Source organism: Scyliorhinus torazame, chromosome 6 (assembly GCF_047496885.1).
Source record: "Scyliorhinus torazame isolate Kashiwa2021f chromosome 6, sScyTor2.1, whole genome shotgun sequence".
In the NCBI taxonomy this organism is placed as follows: Eukaryota; Metazoa; Chordata; class Chondrichthyes; order Carcharhiniformes; family Scyliorhinidae; genus Scyliorhinus; species Scyliorhinus torazame.
The window spans coordinates 42635389-42652780 of NC_092712.1; the positions used below are offsets into that span (position 1 = coordinate 42635389).

At 51.6% G+C, this 17392-nt stretch overlaps 1 protein-coding gene across 1 annotated transcript in view; it reads right to left on the minus strand.

The window, feature by feature from the left end:
* Positions 1-17392, minus strand: part of LOC140424765 (obscurin-like) — a 1044598-nt gene that overhangs the window by 9891 nt on the left and 1017315 nt on the right. Inside the window, 1 exon segment of the mRNA XM_072508149.1 lies at positions 2149-2224. Coding sequence (XP_072364250.1) covers positions 2149-2224 — 76 coding nt within the window.

Sequence of the window (17392 nt, forward strand, 5' to 3'; positions counted from 1 at the left end):
CCAACCGGGGAGAAAGTCTCTGATTGTCTACTCTATCTATTCCCTTGATCATCTTATAAACCTCTATCAAGTCGCCGCTCATCCTTCTCCATTCTAATGAGTAAAGGCCTAGCACCCTCAACCTTTCCTCGTAAGACCTACTCTCCATTCTAGGCAACATCCTGGTAAATCTCCTTTGCACCTTTTACAAAGCTTCCACATCCTTCCTAAAATGAGGCGACCAGAACTGCACACAGTACTCCAAATGTGACCTTACCAAGGTTTTGTACAGCTGCATCATCACCTCACGGCTCTTAAATTCAATCCCTCTGCTAATGAACACTAGCACACCATAGGCCTTCTTCACAGCTCTATCCACTTGAGTGGCAACTTTCAAAGGTCTATGAACATAGACCCCAAGATCTCTCTGCTCCTCCACATTGCCAAGAACCTTACCGTTAACCCAGTATTCCGCATTCATATTTGTCCTTCCAAAATGGACACCCTCACACTTTTCAGGGTTAAACTCCATCTGCCACTTCTCAGCCCAGCTCTGCATCCTATCTATGGCTCTTTGCAGCCGACAACAGCCCTCCTCACTATTCACAACTCCACCAATCTTCATATCATCTGCAAATTTACTGACCCACCCTTCAACTCCCTCATCCAAGTCATTAATGAAAATCACAAACAGCAGAGGACCCAGAACTGATCCATGTGGTACGCCACTGGTAACTGGGCGCCAGGCTGAATATTTGCCATCTACCACCACTCTCTGACTTCTGTCGGTTAGCCAGTTCGTTATCCAACTGGCCAAATTTCCCACTATCCCATGCCTCCTTACTTTCTGCATAGTCCTACCATGGGGAACCTTATCAAATGCCTTACTAAAATCCATGTACACTACATCCACTGCTTTACCTTCATCCACGTGCTTGGTCACCTCCTCAAAGAATTCAATAAGACTTGCAAGGCAAGACCTACCCCTCACAAATCCGTGCTGACTATCCACGACTGGTCAGCACGGATTTGTGAGGGGTAGGTCTTGCCTCACAAGTCTTATTGAATCAAGCAGTGTCTTTCCAGATGCTCAGAAATCCTATCCCTCAGTACCCTTTCCATTACTTTGCCTACCACCGAAGTAAGACTAACTGGCCTGTAATTCCCAGGGTTATCCCGATTCCCTTTTTTGAACAGGGGCACGACATTCGCCACTCTCCAATCCCCTGGTACCACCCCTGTTGACAGTGGGGACGAAAAGATCATTGCCAATGGCTCTGCAATTTCATCTCTTGCTTCCTATAGAATCCTTAGGTATATCCCGTCAGGCCCGGGATACTTGCCTATCCTCAAGTTTTTCAAAATGCCCAACACATCTTCCTTCCTAACAAGTATCTCCTCGAGCTTACCAGTCTGTTTCACACTGTCCTCTCCAACAATATGGCCCCTCTCATTTGTAAATACTGAAGAAAAGTACTCGTTCAAGACCTCTCCTATCTCTTCAGACTCTATACACAATTTCCCGTTACTGTCCTTGATCGGACCTACTCCCACTCTAGTCATTCTCATATTTCTCACATATGTGTAAAAGGCCTTGGGGTTTTCTTTGATCCTACCCGCCAAAGATTTTTCATGCCCTCTCTGAGCTCTCCTAATCCCTTTCTTCAGTTCCCTCCTGGCTATCTTGTATCCCTCTAGCACCCTGTCTGAACCTTGTTTCTTCAGCCTTACATAAGTCTCCTTCTTCCTCTTAACAAGACATTCAACCTCTCTTGTCAACCATGGTTCCCTCACTCGACCATCTCTTCCCTGCCTGACAGGGACATACATATCAAGGACACCTAGTATCTGTTGGGCTGTTACAATCATCCAAGAACTTTTACAGTCAGCTCACAAATGACCAGATTTATTGAATTCCAGTTCACAGTTTAGGATGGTGGGATCCGAAGTGAATACTGATAGGTTGCTGATCCAGTACCATAATCACTAATCCAGTACCATTATCACTACACTATCATTCTCTTGTAAATTCTCTGGTCCTTGTGATGAAAAAACACATTTTCATACTGAGTTTGTTCTTTTACCAATGGCATTGAGTGAGGGTGGGACGATTGTACAGATAACTAAATGTAATGTGTAAAGTCAGAGATATAAATGCAACCAACTCACATTGTAAAGGTCAGCACACCAACTGCCCAGATATCTGTCTCGGGAACAACTGCCTTCCCTTCAAGAATTTCTGGAGCTGAAAAAAGAAGTTTCACTTTGTAAACTAGCATTATTAGGTTCTTTTATATATGTATATGGAAAATATATTTAATAATTGATCAATTACATAACTACTGTATTTAAATTGGCAGTAAAACATTCAACCCCATTCACATCACTTGATTAAAGAGGCAAATAAACCTGGATCTACATCCCAAAGCTGCCATGTGCAGTGCATTAGCAGCCTTTAAACCAGTACTTAGCAAAAACCGCAGGGCAGCAAAAATGAAAATTCCATTTGAGAATGTCTCTTCCAAATGCGTGAGTTCTGAAGAGAAGAAAAATGCAATGAGATGTAACTTGGATCTGTTTATCTTTTTCTCGGAAATTCTTTCTGTCAATCAAAACAGACTGTTCAACAGTTGGCCTTTTCGAAGCACAGGATCAGTGCTATGGGATTGAGCTGTTCTGGAAGCTCTGGCTTGTGTGCTTGTGCAGATGTTGCAAATCTCTGTTATTGGCTGAGACTGAAAAAACCTTCCAGAGGTCTTGAAACAGAAATAGTGTGGCATGAGACAGTGGGGACTGCGAGGGTGATGCAGCGGTGGGAGACATGGGGGCGAGCTTCTCCGTTTAGGACATTATGTTCTTCCACCGGACCTGAATTGCAACTGATTTGCGCGCCCAGATCAGGAAACAATTCCCAATCCTGAGCCATGCAAATTTATGCACGGTGAGGATTGCGAGGGATTCCCGAGGGAATCCCGCTATCGGGCCACGATTTTGAGTGGGCCACCCGATAGCGAGGTCCCAAGGTTGGCCACCCTCTCTTTGAAGTGGCTAATGTTTGTACACATTGTGGTTACAGCACTTCAGATTTACTCATCCATGAAGGGAGATGAATGAAGCAAAGCTGACAGTTAAGTGTGTGGAAGCTGTCAATCACAGACTAAGAAGGGGAATGAATGAATGGCTTGCAGCTCAAGGATCTGAGGGGTTTAAACATAGCTGACTGGTTTCCCTTTTTAGGAATGGACATGTGGTGCTTCCTGTGTCTGAGCCAGCAGATATATTGCCCAGGTGAGTGTTACAACAGTAAATTTTTTCACTGCCTCTGTCTGGATTGCTCTCTAGCTTCCAGACATGGGTCTCTTGTCTGTGGGGGATCTCTTATTTTGAGGGTCTCGAGGGGTTCTCTTTATTTAGGGAGTCTCTGGGGGGGGCAGTGGGGAGGGAAGTCTGGTGGAAGGTGGGATGGGCATGTCTTGCATTGTGGCGGCTGGCCCTAGGATGTACTTTAAGGAGTTACCCCCTTGGCCCACCGCGAGGCCCACCATGTCAGGGCCACATTTGTCCATACTTGTAGTAATCCTCGCCCACTTGATTACCAGCCCAGGGGACCGGAGAATCAAGGAGCCTGGGGTATATGGAGCCCAGCCCGCTAAGTCATTAAGACCCATTTGCATCTTCTTATTGGCTTGAGGTGCGAACCCCGATCCTGCCAGCAGCGGGGGGGGGGGGGGGGGGGGGGGGCGTGCAGAGCATCAGATTCGGGCCGGCATTCTTCACTAACACGGGATTCTCTGCCTCACCGGGAACTCTGCTGCCGGCGGTGCGAGGCGGAGAATTTTGCCCATGATGTTTAGCATAAACGTGACATACTTTGGATGTTGTGCTTTGAGGTTTGACATTTTACTACAGATATTTTTTTTTTAAAGAATACAATCATAAAGTGGTTATGGTATAACAGGACACTTGGCTCCATGTTGGTTCTCCACATGTTAGATAGTCTCTTTCCCCCACCCTGTAAAGTTTTTCTCTTTTGGTGCTATCCAATTGCCTTTTGAAAGGGAATTGAATCTGCTTCCACCATACTCTCAGACAGTGCATTCCAGATCCTATCCACGTGCTATTTAAACATGTTTTTCCTCATGTCATCATTATCATTGGCTCTTGCCAATCACCTTGAATCCGGTAGATATCAACCTTTTCACCAATGGGGACATCTTCTCTCCATCTATTCTGTCTAGAGTCCTCATGATGTTTGCACTTCTAGCAATTTCCCCCTCAACCTAGGGATAACAAATCTGGCTTCTCTAATCTATCCATGAAGCCCCTCATTCCCAGAACCATTCTCATAAATTTCTCCCGCACTTTGTCTAAAGACTTCACATCCTTCTAAACGCGTAGCACTCAGAATTAGTTGCGATACTGCGGTTGAGGCCAAATCAGAGTTTCACAGAATTTACAGTGCAGAAGGAGGCCATTCGGCCCATCGAGTCTGCAGCGTCCCTTGGAAAGAGCACCCTTCCTAAACCCATACCCTCCACCCTATCCCCGTAATCCCACCTATCCTTTTTGGACACTAAGGGCAATTTAGCACAGCCAATCCACCTAACCTGCACATCTTTGGACTGTGGGAGGAAACCGGAGCAACCGGAGGAAACTCACGCAGACACGGGGAGAACGTGCAGACTCCGCACAGCCAGTGACCCAAGCTGGGAATCGAACCTGGGACCCTGGAGCTGTGAAGCAACCGTGCTAACCACTATCTTACCGTGCTGCCCTCTATGCTACCGTGCTGCCCTATTTTTATAAAGTTTATAAAGGTCGGTTTAAATTCCTTTTAAACTCTATGGTGTGATTTAACGGAAACATTTCGAAGTGTCATTTTGGCGGGGTGTTTCTCAATGGATGCATTGGCGAGATCGCGGCCCATATTTAACAGCATTTATAGGCCGAAAATGAGCCCCCACAAGTATCTCTCCATTACTGGTTGTCTTGCCGCTAAGGGGGAGCAGCTTTTAATCACTCCCTCACCACTCACCCCCAGTCAACAAACAAACATGGCAGCACGCAGACCTGCTCTTCGCTTTGGGGTTGCTGACCTGGCTAGGCTTCTCAACGCTGTGAATGAGAGACAGGGCATCCTGTTGCCCCAAGGAGGTCGGAGGGCCAGCATTAGGGTGACCAATATAACCTGGGAGGCAGTGGCAATGGCCGTCAGTGCGGGCAGCATGAGCAAGAGAACCAGTATGCAATGTCAGAAAAAGGCCAACGACCTCCAAAGAGCAGCAAGGGTAAGTTACCAACTCTCTCCGGGCATCAGTTCCGCTATCCACCCCTTAAATTCCAAAGCCTCCCCCCCTGACAAATCACTGGCTAACACCTTGTACCCTACCTACAACCGATCTTTGTGCTTTCTCCTTAGCTACCCCTGGCACCCACCAGCACAATCTCTTCATGTCCAGTTGCGGTGCCCTCACATGCCACCTGCTATAGACACCCTGATCCATCAAGCACGCGGCACACAAAGCCCTCTCTTTGACCCCACAGAAGGTAATCCATGGTAAGTGGGAGAGGGCCAAGATGGAGGGGGGTGTGGAGTATCAGAGATACAAGTCCTCGCCCCTCATGAGGAACAGGCCATGGAGATCGCGGGGTTGAAGGAGGAGAGAGCGGGCACTGACAGGCATGTGCCAGAGAGGTGAGGATCCATTACCCCTTCACCCAGATGACCTGTCTCAAGTGAGTTCATGTCAGACAAAATGATCCTTCCCTCTGACTGACCACCTGTCCATTCTCTTTCAGGATCTCCCTCTGATGGGGCCAAGCCATCCGTGAGTCATATGCTCCCCTACATCCAAGAGATCTCCTCCGAGGAGATCACCATTAAGCTGAGTTATCACCTCCACCTTTCACCAATGCACAGACATACACCTCGGTGGGCGACATTAATGGACAGACCTCTGAGGCACAATCTGGCGAGTACCACACAATTGCTGATGTGCATCAGGTGGAGGCAGCAACATCCAAGGGAGTCAGCAGTCGGAAGTCTTGCTGGATCCCAGGATTCTGCTGAGACCCAGTCAGATGCCATGCCTCTGGACAAGGTTATCCTAGAGCTGATGCAGATGCTAGGGACCCCGCCGCAAGATTCAGGAGGCGATGTCAGCATATTCCAGCGAGTGCATTTTGGAAGGTCTAATGCAGGTAGGGAATATACAGTGAATGGTAGAACCCTCAAGAGTATTGAAAGTCAAAGAGATCTAGGAGCACAGGTCCACAGGTCATTGAAAGGGGCAACACAGGTGGAGAAGGTAGTCAAGAAGGCATACGGCATGCTTGCCTTCATTGGCCGGGGCATTGAGTATAAGAATTGGCAAGTCATGTTGCAGCTGTATAGAACCTCAGTTAGGCCACACTTGGAGTATAGTGTTCAATTCTGGTCGCCACACTACCAGAAGGATGTGGAGGCTTTGGAGAGGGTGCAGAAGAGATTTACCAGAATGTTGCCTGGTATGGAGGGCATTAGCTATGAGGAGCGGTTGAATAAACTCGGTTTGTTCTCACTGGAACGAAGGAGGTTGAGGGGAGACCTGATAGAGGTATACAAAATTATGAGGGGCATAGACAGAGTGGATAGTCAGAGGCTTTTCCCCAGGGTAGAGGGGTCAATTACTAGGGGGCATAGGTTTAAGGTGAGAGGGGCAAGGTTTAGAGTAGATGTACGAGGCAGGTTTTTTACGCAGAGGGTAGTGGGTGACTGGAACTCACTACCGGAGGAGGTGGTGGAAGCAGGGACAATAGTGACATTTAAGGGGCATCTTGACAAATACATGAATAGGATGGGAATAGAGGGATACGGACCCAGGAAGTGTAGAAGATTGTAGTTTCGTCGGGCAGCATGGTCGGCACGGGCTTGGAGGGCCGAAGGGCTTGTTCCTGTGCTGTACATTTCTTTGTTCTTTGCAGAGCCAATTGGTGGAGTTCCACAGACTATGGGCACAGGAGAAGATGACGACAATGTGTGGCACTGAGGTCGACACTGCTAGGGTGGTGACCACAGTGGAAAGCCTGCAGCAAGACATCCGCGTCTTGAGTCCAAGGCATGGTTCAGTCTGTGCCGACCATGGCTGAGGGCCTCGACATCATGTACCAGTCGCTGAAGGACATGTCCCATACACAGGTGGACATAGCCAAGGCACTCCAGAGCATGTCAACGTCGCTGAGGGACGAGTCCCAGACACAGGTGGACATTGCCAGGGCACTGCAGAGCATAGCCCAGTCACTGAGGAGCATCACTGAGGGTGTCGACACTGTGGTGCAGACAATGGGGGGGAATCAGGACTTGGGGGGGGGGGGGGGGTTGACGGGAATGGAGGAAGAAGGGGAATTGGGGGGGGGGGGGGTGAGCTGACGGAGAAAGCCATGCCGGAACCTTGCCGCCGTCTGTCTTCCATCCTCCAGCTCCTCATGCGGCTTCTCCCCCAGCTCGTCCACTATCCCCTCCTGGTCCACCTCCTCCTCCAGCATGTCTCCCTGCTGCTGGGCCAGGTTGTGGAGGGTAGAGCAGACCACCACAAAGAGGGAGACCCTCTGGGGAAGATGTACTGCACTGCACCACCAGAGCGGTCCAGACTTTGGAAACCACATTTTGAGCTGTCCGTTGCACTGCTCAATGACAGCACTGGTGGCAACATGGACCTCGTAATATTGGATCTCCGCCTCGATCTCTGGCCTCCGCACTGCGTCATCAGCCAGGACCTCAGAGGGTACCCTTTCTCCTCCCAAAAGCCATCCCGTCATCCTGGGGTGATCCTCGAAGATGTCAGGGATCTCCGAGTGTCCCAGGATGTAGATGTCATGCACGTTTCCTGGGAAGCGTGCACACATGTGCATCTTCCGGAGGCGGTGGTCTCACATGAGTTGAACATTCAGGGAAGGAATCCTTTCCTGTCAATGATTCCCTGATGCGCGTAAGGCAACATGCGTGCCATCTGTTACTCCCTGCACCTGGGGCATCCTGGCGATGGCAGAGAATCCGGTTGTTCAGGGTTGCGGTGATCTTCACGGCCACCGGGAGTGAGTGTCCTCCTCCTCCACAGGGTGCCAAGTCCGTGAGGATGAGGCACCGGTGCCGTACTGTCTACTGCAGCACATGCTGTTTGTCATCTCCTTGAAAGACCAATGATGCCTGTACTCTTTGGGCCGTTGCTGGCGCCCTCTCTGGGTTCTTTCTTGGCCACTATATTTTAGGCATTGGAGAAGGAGAGAGGCCGATGATCAGTTTGGGCTTCCACACTGGGACCCTCAAACCCACAAGCCTCCCCACCCTTACGTGGGGGAGGGGAAGTAAATATATATGAAGAAAGAAAGAAAAAACGAGGTGTTAAGATTCAGAACAGAGGTAAAAAAGCCAACATAAGTGTACTTTACCTGAATGCTCGTAGTATTCGGAATAAGGTAAATGAGTTGATGGTGCAAATCATCGTGAATGACTATGATTTAGTGGCCATTACTGAAACATGGTTAAAGGATGGTCACGACTGGGAGTTAAATATCCAAGGGTATCAAACTTTTCGGAAGGACAGAGTGGATGCTAAGGGAGGTGGTGTAGCTCTGTTATTTAAGGATGCCATCCGGGCAACAGTAAGGGGTGACATCGGTGCTATGGAGGATAAGGTTGAATCCATTTGGGTGGAAATCAGGAATAGTAAGGCGAAAAAGTCACTGATAGGAGTAATCTATAGGCCACCAAATAGTAACATTATGGTGGGGCAGGCAATAAACAAAGAAATAACAGATGCATGTAGAAATGGTACAGCAGTTATCATGGGGGATTTTAATCTACATGTTGATTGGTTTAACCAGGTCGGTCAAGGCAGCCTTGAGGAGGAGTTTATAGAATGTATCCGCGATAGTTTCCTAGAACAGTATGTAATGGAACCTACGAGGGAACAAGCGGTCCTATATCTGGTCCTGTGTAATGAGACAGGATTGATTCAGGATCTCATAGTTAGGGATCCTCTCGGAAGGAGCGATCACAATATGGTGGAATTTAAAATACAGATGGAGGGTGAGAAGGTAAAATCAAGCACTAGTGTTTTGTGCTTAAACAAAGGAGATTACAATGGGATGAGAGAAGAACTAGCTAAGGTAGACTGGGAGCAAAGACTTTATAGTGAAACAGTTGAGGAACAGTGGAGAACCTTCCAAGTGATTTTTCACAGTGCTCAGCAAAGGTTTAGACCAACAAAAAGGAAGGACGGTAAAAAGAGGGAAAATCGACCGTGGATATCTAAGGAAACAAGGGAGAGTATCAAATTGAAGGAAAAAACATACAAAGTAGCAAAGATCAGTGGGAGACTAGAGGACTGGGAAATCTTTAGGGGGCAACAGAAAGCTACTAAAAAAGCTATAAAGAAGAGTAAGATAGATTATGAGAGTAAACTTGCTCAGAATATAAAAACAGATAGTAAAAGTTTCTACAAATACATAAAACAAAAAAGAGTGGCTAAGGTAAATATTGGTCCTTTAGAGGATGAGAAGGGAGATTTAATAATGGGAGATGAGGAAATGGCTGAGGAACTGAACAGGTTTTTGGGGTCAGTCTTCACAGTGGAAGACACAAATAACATGCCAGTGACTGATAGAAATGAGGCTATGACAGGTGAGGACCTTGAGAGGATTGTTATCACCAAGGAGGGAGTGATGGGCAAGCTAATGGGGCTAAAGGTAGACAAGTCTCCTGGACCTGATGGAATGCATCCCAGAGTGCTAAAAGAGATGGCTAGGGAAATTGCAAATGCACTAGTGATAATTTACCAAAATTCACTAGACTCTGGGGTGGTCCCGGCGGATTGGAAATTAGCAAACGTGACAACACTGTTTAAAAAAGGAGGTAGGCAGAAAGCGGGTAATTATAGGCCAGTGAGCTTAACTTCGGTAGTAGGGAAGATGCTGGAATCTATCATCAAGGAAGAAATAGCGAGGCATCTGGATGGAAATTGTCCCATTGGGTAGACGCAGCATGGGTTCATAAAGGGCAGGTCGTGCCTAACTAATTTAGTGGAATTTTTTGAGGACATTAACAGTGCGGTAGATAACGGGGAGCCAATGGATGTGGTATATCTGGATTTCCAGAAAGCCTTTGACAAGGTGCCACACAAAAGGTTGTTGCATAAGATAAAGATGCATGGCATTAAGGGGAAAGTAGTAGCATGGATAGAGGATTGGTTAATTAATAGAAAGCAAAGAGTGGGGATTAATGGGTGTTTCTCTGGTTGGCAATCAGTAGCTAGTGGTGTCCCTCAGGGATCAGTGTTGGGCCCACAACTGTTCACAATTTACATAGATGATTTGGAGTTGGGGACCAAGGGCAATGTGTCCAAGTTTGCAGACGACACTAAGATAAGTGGTAAAGCAAAAAGTGCAGAGGATACTGGAAGTCTGCAGAGGGATTTGGATAGGCTAAGTGAATGGGCTAGGGTCTGGCAGATGGAATACAATGTTGACAAATGTGAGGTTATCCATTTTGGTAGGAATAACAGCAAAAGGGATTATTATTTAAATGATAAAATATTAAAACATGCTGCTGTGCAGAGAGTCCTGGGTGTGCTAGTGCATGAGTCGCAGAAAGTTGGTTTTCAGGTGCAACAGGTGATTAAGAAGGCAAATGGAATTTTGTCCTTCATTGCTAGAGGGATGGAGTTTAAGGCTAGGGAGGTTCTGCTGCAATTGTATAAGGTGTTAGTGAGGCCACACCTGGAGTATTGTGTTCAGTTTTGGTCTCTTTACTTGAGAAAGGACGTACTGGCACTGGAGGGTGTGCAGAGGAGATTCACTAGGTTAATCCCAGAGCTGAAGGGGTTGGATTACGAGGAGAGGTTGAGTAGACTGGGACTGTACTCGTTGGAATTTAGAAGGACGAGGGGGGATCTTATAGAAACATATAAGATTATGAAGGGAATAGATAGGATAGATGCGGGCAGGTTGTTTCCACTGGCGGGTGAAAGCAGAACTAGGGGGCATAGTCTCAAAATAAGGGGAAGTAGATTTAGGACTGAGTTTAGGAGGAACTTCTTCACCCAAAGGGTTGTGATTCTATGGAATTCCTTGCCCAGTGAAGCAGTTGAGGCTCCTTCATTAAATGTTTTTAAGATAAAGATAGATAGTTTTTTGAAGAATAAAGGGATTAAGGGTTATGGTGTTCGGGCCGGAAAGTGGAGCTGAGTCCACAAAAGATCAGCCATGATCTCATTGAATGGTGGAGCAGGCTCGAGGGGCCAGATGGCCTACTCCTGCTCCTAGTTCTTATGTTCTTATGTAAATGGTAAAAGACAGTTAAAATGAAATCGGATGAAAACAAATGGGTCGAGGCGGGGCAGAGCTGATCATCTGAAGTTGTTGAATTCGATGTTGAGACCGGAAGGCTGTAGCGCGCCTACCCGGAAGATGAGGTGTTGTTCCTCCAGTTTGCGGAGGTACTGGAGGATGATCAGCTCTACCCCACCTTGACCCATTTGGTTTCATCCCATTTCATTTTAACTGTCTTTTACCATTTCTTTCTTAATATATATTTAATCCCCCCCCAATCTTATTTCCTTCACCTTTCTCCTCCTTGCTTCCCCCTTCCCCTTCCCCCACATCTACAATTCAGCACGGTAGCATTGTGGATAGCACAATTGCTTCACAGCTCCAGGGTCCCGGGTTCGATTCTGGCTTGGGTCACTGTCTGTGCGGAGTCTGCACATCCTCCCCGTGTGTGCGTGGGTTTCCTCCGGGTGTTCCGGTTTCCTCCCACAGTCCAAAGATGTGCAGGTTAGGTGAATTGGCCATGATAAATTGCCCTTGGTGTCCAAAACTGCCCTTAGTGTTGGGTGGGGTTACTGGGTTATGGGATAGGGTGGCGGTGTTGACCTTGGGTAGGGTGCCCTTTCCAAGAGCCGGTGCAGACTTGATGGGCCAAATGGCCTCCTTCTGCACTGTAAATTCTATGATAAATTCTATGAATTCATCCTCTGATGTTAGTTTCCCTGCTGTTTGACCTTCCATATGTATGTTCTCTCTGGGGACTGCCATTAACACTCTTTCCCCTTGGTTTCTGTGGCCATTAGCACCCGGTTTCCCTGGGTTTCTGTGGCTATGATTCATCTTTCATTCTCACTCCACAGTATAAATATTTCCCACTTTCTCTGTTAGCTTTGACAAAGGGTCATCGGACTCGAAACGTTTGCTCTTTTCTCTCCCTACAGATGCTGCCAGACCTGCTGAGATTTTCCAGCATTTTCTCTTTCGTTTCAGATTCCATCACACACCTGGGGCGTCATTCTCCGACCCCCCAGCGGGTCGGAGAATGGCCGTTGGCCGCCGTGAATCCCACCCCCACCGGTTGCCGAAGTCTCCGAAGGGAGAAAAGTCGGCGGGGCGTTAATGGCGCCGCAGACGTCGGAGAATGGCACGGGTCTGCACAAGGCAGCCGATTTTGGGCCTGCCGATATTCTCCCTTCCGGATGGGCCGAAGTCCCGTCGACGTGATGACCGTTCACGTCGACGTAAATCAAACCTCCTTTTCATCGGCGTCAACCTGTGCTCCAGGTTCACGCCGACCAGCGTGGAGGTGAGTGACGGCCTGGGGGGTTGGCCGCTGGGCAGGCGATGGCGTGGCCGCAGTCTGAATGTGTGGGGAGAGGTGTGTCTCGGGTTGTGTGTGTGTGTGTGCGGCGGGGGGGGGGGGGTGGTGGTTAGAGTGGGCTGGGCTCCGGGGGAGTGCCGGGAGGGAGGTCCGTGCCGGGGAGGAGGATGGGAGGTCCGTGCCGGGGAGGACGATGGGGGGTCCGTGCCGGGGAGGGGGATGGGGGGTCCGTGCCGGGGAGGAGGATGGGAGGCCTGTGCCGGAGAGGGGGATGGGGGGGGGGTCCGTGCCGGGGAGGGGGATGGGGGGGTCCGTGCCGGGGAGGAGGATGGGGGGGTCCGTGCCGGGGAGGAGGATGGGGGGGGTCCATGCCGGGGAGGAGGATGGGGGGGGGGGGTCCGTGCCGGGGAGGGGGATGGGGGGTCCGTGCCTGGGAGGGGGAGGGGGGTCCGTGCCGGGGAGGAGGATGGGTAGGGGAGTCCGTGCCAGGGAGGAGGATGGGGAGGGGGGTCTGTGCTGGGAGGGGGATGGGGATGGGGGTTCGTGCCGGGGAGAGGGATGGGGGGGGGGGTCCATGCCGGGGAGAGGGATGGGGGGGGTCCGTGCCGGGGAGGCGGATGGGGGGTCCGTGCCGGGGAGGGGGATGGGGGGGGTCCGTGCCGGGGAGGAGGATGGGGAGGATGGGGAGGGGGGGGGTCCGTGCCGGGGAGGAGGATGGGGAGTCCGTGCCGGGGAGGAGGATGGGAGGTCCGTGCCGGGGAGGGGGATGGGAGGTCCGTGCCGGGGAGGGGGATGGGGGGTCCGTGCCGGGGAGGGGGATGGGAGGTCCGTGCCGGGGAGGAGGATGGGGGGTCCGTGCCGGGGAGGGGGATCGGGGGTCCGTGCCGGGGAGGAGGATGGGAGGTCTGTGCTGGGGAGGGGGATGGGGGGGGGTCCGTGCCGGGGAGGGGGATGGGGGGGTCCGTGCCGGGGAGGAGGATGGGGGGGTGTCCGTGCCGGGGAGGAGGATGGGGGGGGGGGGGGGTCCGTGCCGGGGAGGAGGATGGGGGGGTCCGTGCCGGGGAGGGGGATGGGGGGTCCGTGCCGGGGAGGGGGTGGGAGGGGGAGGGGGGTCCATGCCGGGGAGGAGGATGGGGAGGGGGGTCCATGCCGGGGAGGAGGATGGGGAGGGGGGTCTGTGCTGGGAGGGGGATGGGGAGGGGGGTTCGTGCCGGGGAGAGGGATGGGGGGGGGGGGGTCCGTGCCGGGGAGAGGGATGGGGGGGGGGGTCCGTGCCGGGGAGGAGGATGGGGGGTCCGTGCCGGGGAGGGGGATGGGGGGGGGGTCCGTGCCGGGGAGGAGGATGGGGAGGGGGGGGTCCGTGCCGGGGAGGAGGATGGGGGGTCCGTGCCGGGGAGGAGGATGGGAGGTCCGTGCCGGGGAGGGGGATTGGGGGGGGGTGTCCGTGCCGGGGAGGGGGATGGGCGGTCCGTGCCGGGGAGGGGGATGGGAGGTCCGTGCCGGGGAGGGGGATGGGGGGTCCGTGCCGGGGAGGGGGATGGGGGGTCCGTGCCGGGGAGGGGAATGGGGGGGGGTGTGCCGGGGAGGGGGATGGGGGGTCCGTGCCGGGGAGGAGGATGGGGTGGGGGGTCCGTGCCAGGGAGGGGGATGGGATCCGTGCCGGCGAGGAGGATGGGGAGGGGGATCCGTGCCGGGGAGGGGGATGGGGGAGGTCCGTGCCGGGGAGGAGGATAGGGAGGGGGGTCCGTGCCGGGGAGGGGGATGGAGGGGGGGGGTGCGTGCCGGGGAGAGGGATGGGGGGGGGGCCGTGCAGGGGAGGAGGATGGGGGGTCCGTGCCGGGGAGGGGGATGGGGGGGTCCGTGCCGGGGAGGAGGATGGGGAGGGTGGTCCGTGCTGGGGAGGAGGATGGGGAGGGGGGTCCGTGCCGGGGAGGAGGATGGGAGGTCCGTGTCGGGGATGGGAGATCCGTGCCAGGGAGGAGGATGGGGGTGTCCGTGCCGGGGAGGGGGATGGGGGGGTCCGTGCCGGGGAGGGGGATGCGAGGGCAAGTGAGTTGGTCCACCTGGCCAGGTGCCAGCCTCCAACAGTTGGACCCATGCGGTCCATGCCACCTGGCTGGGGGGAAGGAGGGGATATGGGCAATGATGACATGTCGTCGTTCCCCCCCACCCCCCACCAGGCCGTCATGTTTTCCGATCATCCAGCGATGTTGGCCGCCGTGGCGGCAGCCGCTAATGTCCATGTTGCTCTGGATGAGGAGGAGGAGGAGCGTGCCAGAGAGGCGGCGCAGGCTGCCGCAGTGAGGCAGGCGGCAGCCGCCCAGGCTGGAGGGACACCTGACCGACAGGACGAGGAGGGGGAGGAGGACGTCGCGGTCCCACGGCAACGGAGGCACCCGAGAGCGCCCCGTGTGTACCGGCCCCGGCAGTCATACCAGGACCTCACAGACCGGGAATAGAACATAGAACATAGAACAATACAGCGCAGTACAGGCCCTTCGGCCCACGATGTTGCACCGAAACAAAAGCCATCTAATCTACACTATGCCATTATCATCCATATGTTTATCCAATAAACTTTTAAATGCCCTCAATGTTGGCGAGTTCACTACTGTAGCAGGTAGGGCATTCCACGGCCTCACTACTCTTTGCGTAAAGAACCTACCTCTGACCTCTGTCCTATATCTATTACCCCTCAGTTTAAAGTTATGTCCCCTCGTGCCAGCCATATCCATCCGCGGGAGAAGGCTCTCACTGTCCACCCTATCCAACCCCCTGATCATTTTGTATGCCTCTATTAAGTCTCCTCTTAACCTTCTTCTCTCCAACGAAAACAACCTCAAGTCCGTCAGCCTTTCCTCATAAGATTTTCCCTCCATACCAGGCAACATCCTGGTAAATCTCCTCTGCACCCGCTCCAAAGCCTCCACGTCCTTCCTATAATGCGGTGACCAGAACTGTACGCAATACTCCAAATGCGGCCGGACCAGAGTTCTGTACAGCTGCAACATGACCTCCCGACTCCGGAACTCAATCCCTCTACCAATAAAGGCCAACACTCCATAGGCCTTCTTCACAACCCTATCAACCTGGGTGGCAACTTTCAGGGATCTATGTACATGGACACCTAGATCCCTCTGCTCATCCACACTTTCAAGAACTTTACCTTTAGCCAAATATTCCGCATTCCTGTTATTCCTTCCAAAGTGAATCACCTCACACTTCTCTACATTAAACTCCATTTGCCACCTCTCAGCCCAGCTCTGCAGCTTATCTATATCCCTCTGTAACCTGCTACATCCTTCCACACTATCGACAACACCACCGACTTTAGTATCGTCTGCAAATTTACTCACCCACCCTTCTGCGCCTTCCTCTAGGTCATTGATAAAAATGACAAACAGCAACGGCCCCAGAACAGATCCTTGTGGTACTCCACTTGTGACTGTACTCCATTCTGAACATTTCCCATCAACCACCACCCTCTGTCTTCTTTCAGCTAGCCAATTTCTGATCCACATCTCTAAATCACCCTCAATCCCCAGCCTCCGTATTTTTTGCAATAGCCTACCGTGGGAACCTTATCAAACGCTTTGCTGAAATCCATATACACCACATCAACTGCTCTACCCTCGTCTACCTGTTCAGTCACCTTCTCAAAGAACTCAATAAGGTTTGTGAGGCATGACCTACCCTTCACAAAGCCATGCTGACTATCCCTGATCATATTATTCCTATCTAGATGATTATAAACCTTGTCCCTTATAATCCCCTCCAAGACTTTACCCACTACAGACGTAAGGCTCACCGGTCTATAGTTGCCGGGGTTGTTCTGCTCCCCTTTTTGAACAAAGGGACCACATTTGCTGTCCTCCAGTCCTCTGGCACTATTCCTGTAGCCAATGATGACATAAAAATCAAAGCCAAAGGTCCAGCAATCTCTTCCCTGGCCTCCCATAGAATCCTAGGATAAATCCCATCAGGTCCCGGGGACTTATCTATTTTCAGCCTGTCCAGAATTGCCAACACCTCTTCCCTACGTACCTCAATGCCATCTATTCTATTAGCCTGGGGCTCAGCATTCTCCTCCACAACATTCTCTTTTTCCTGAGTGAATACTGACGAAAAATATTCATTTAGTATCTCGCCTATCTCTTCAGACTCCACACACAATTTCCCATCCCTGTCCTTGACTGGTCCTACTCTTTCCCTAGTCATTCGCTTATTCCTGACATACCTATAGAAAGCTTTTGGGTTTTCCTTGATCCTTCCTGCCAAATACTTCTCATGTCCCCTCCTTGCTCGTCTTAGCTCTCTCTTTAGATCCTTCCTCGCTACCTTGTAACTATCCATCGCCCCAACCAAAACTTCACACTTCATCTTCACATAGGCCTTCTTCTTCCTCTTAACAAGAGATTCCACTTCCTTGGTAAACCACGGTTCCCTCGCTCGACGCCTTCCTCCCTGCCTGACCGGTACATACTTATCAAGAACACGCAGTAGCTGATCCTTGAACAAGCCCCACTTATCCAGTGTGCCCAACACTTGCAGCCTACTTCTCCACCTTATCCCCCCCAAGTCACGTCTAATGGCATCATAATTGCCCTTCCCCCAGCTATAACTCTTGCCCTGCGGTGTATACTTATCCCTTTCCATCATTAACGTAAACGTCACCGAATTGTGGTCACTGTCCCCAAAGTGCTCTCCTACCTCCAAATCCAACACCTGGCCTGGTTCATTACCCAAAACCAAATCCAACGTGGCCTCGCCTCTTGTTGGCCTGTCAAC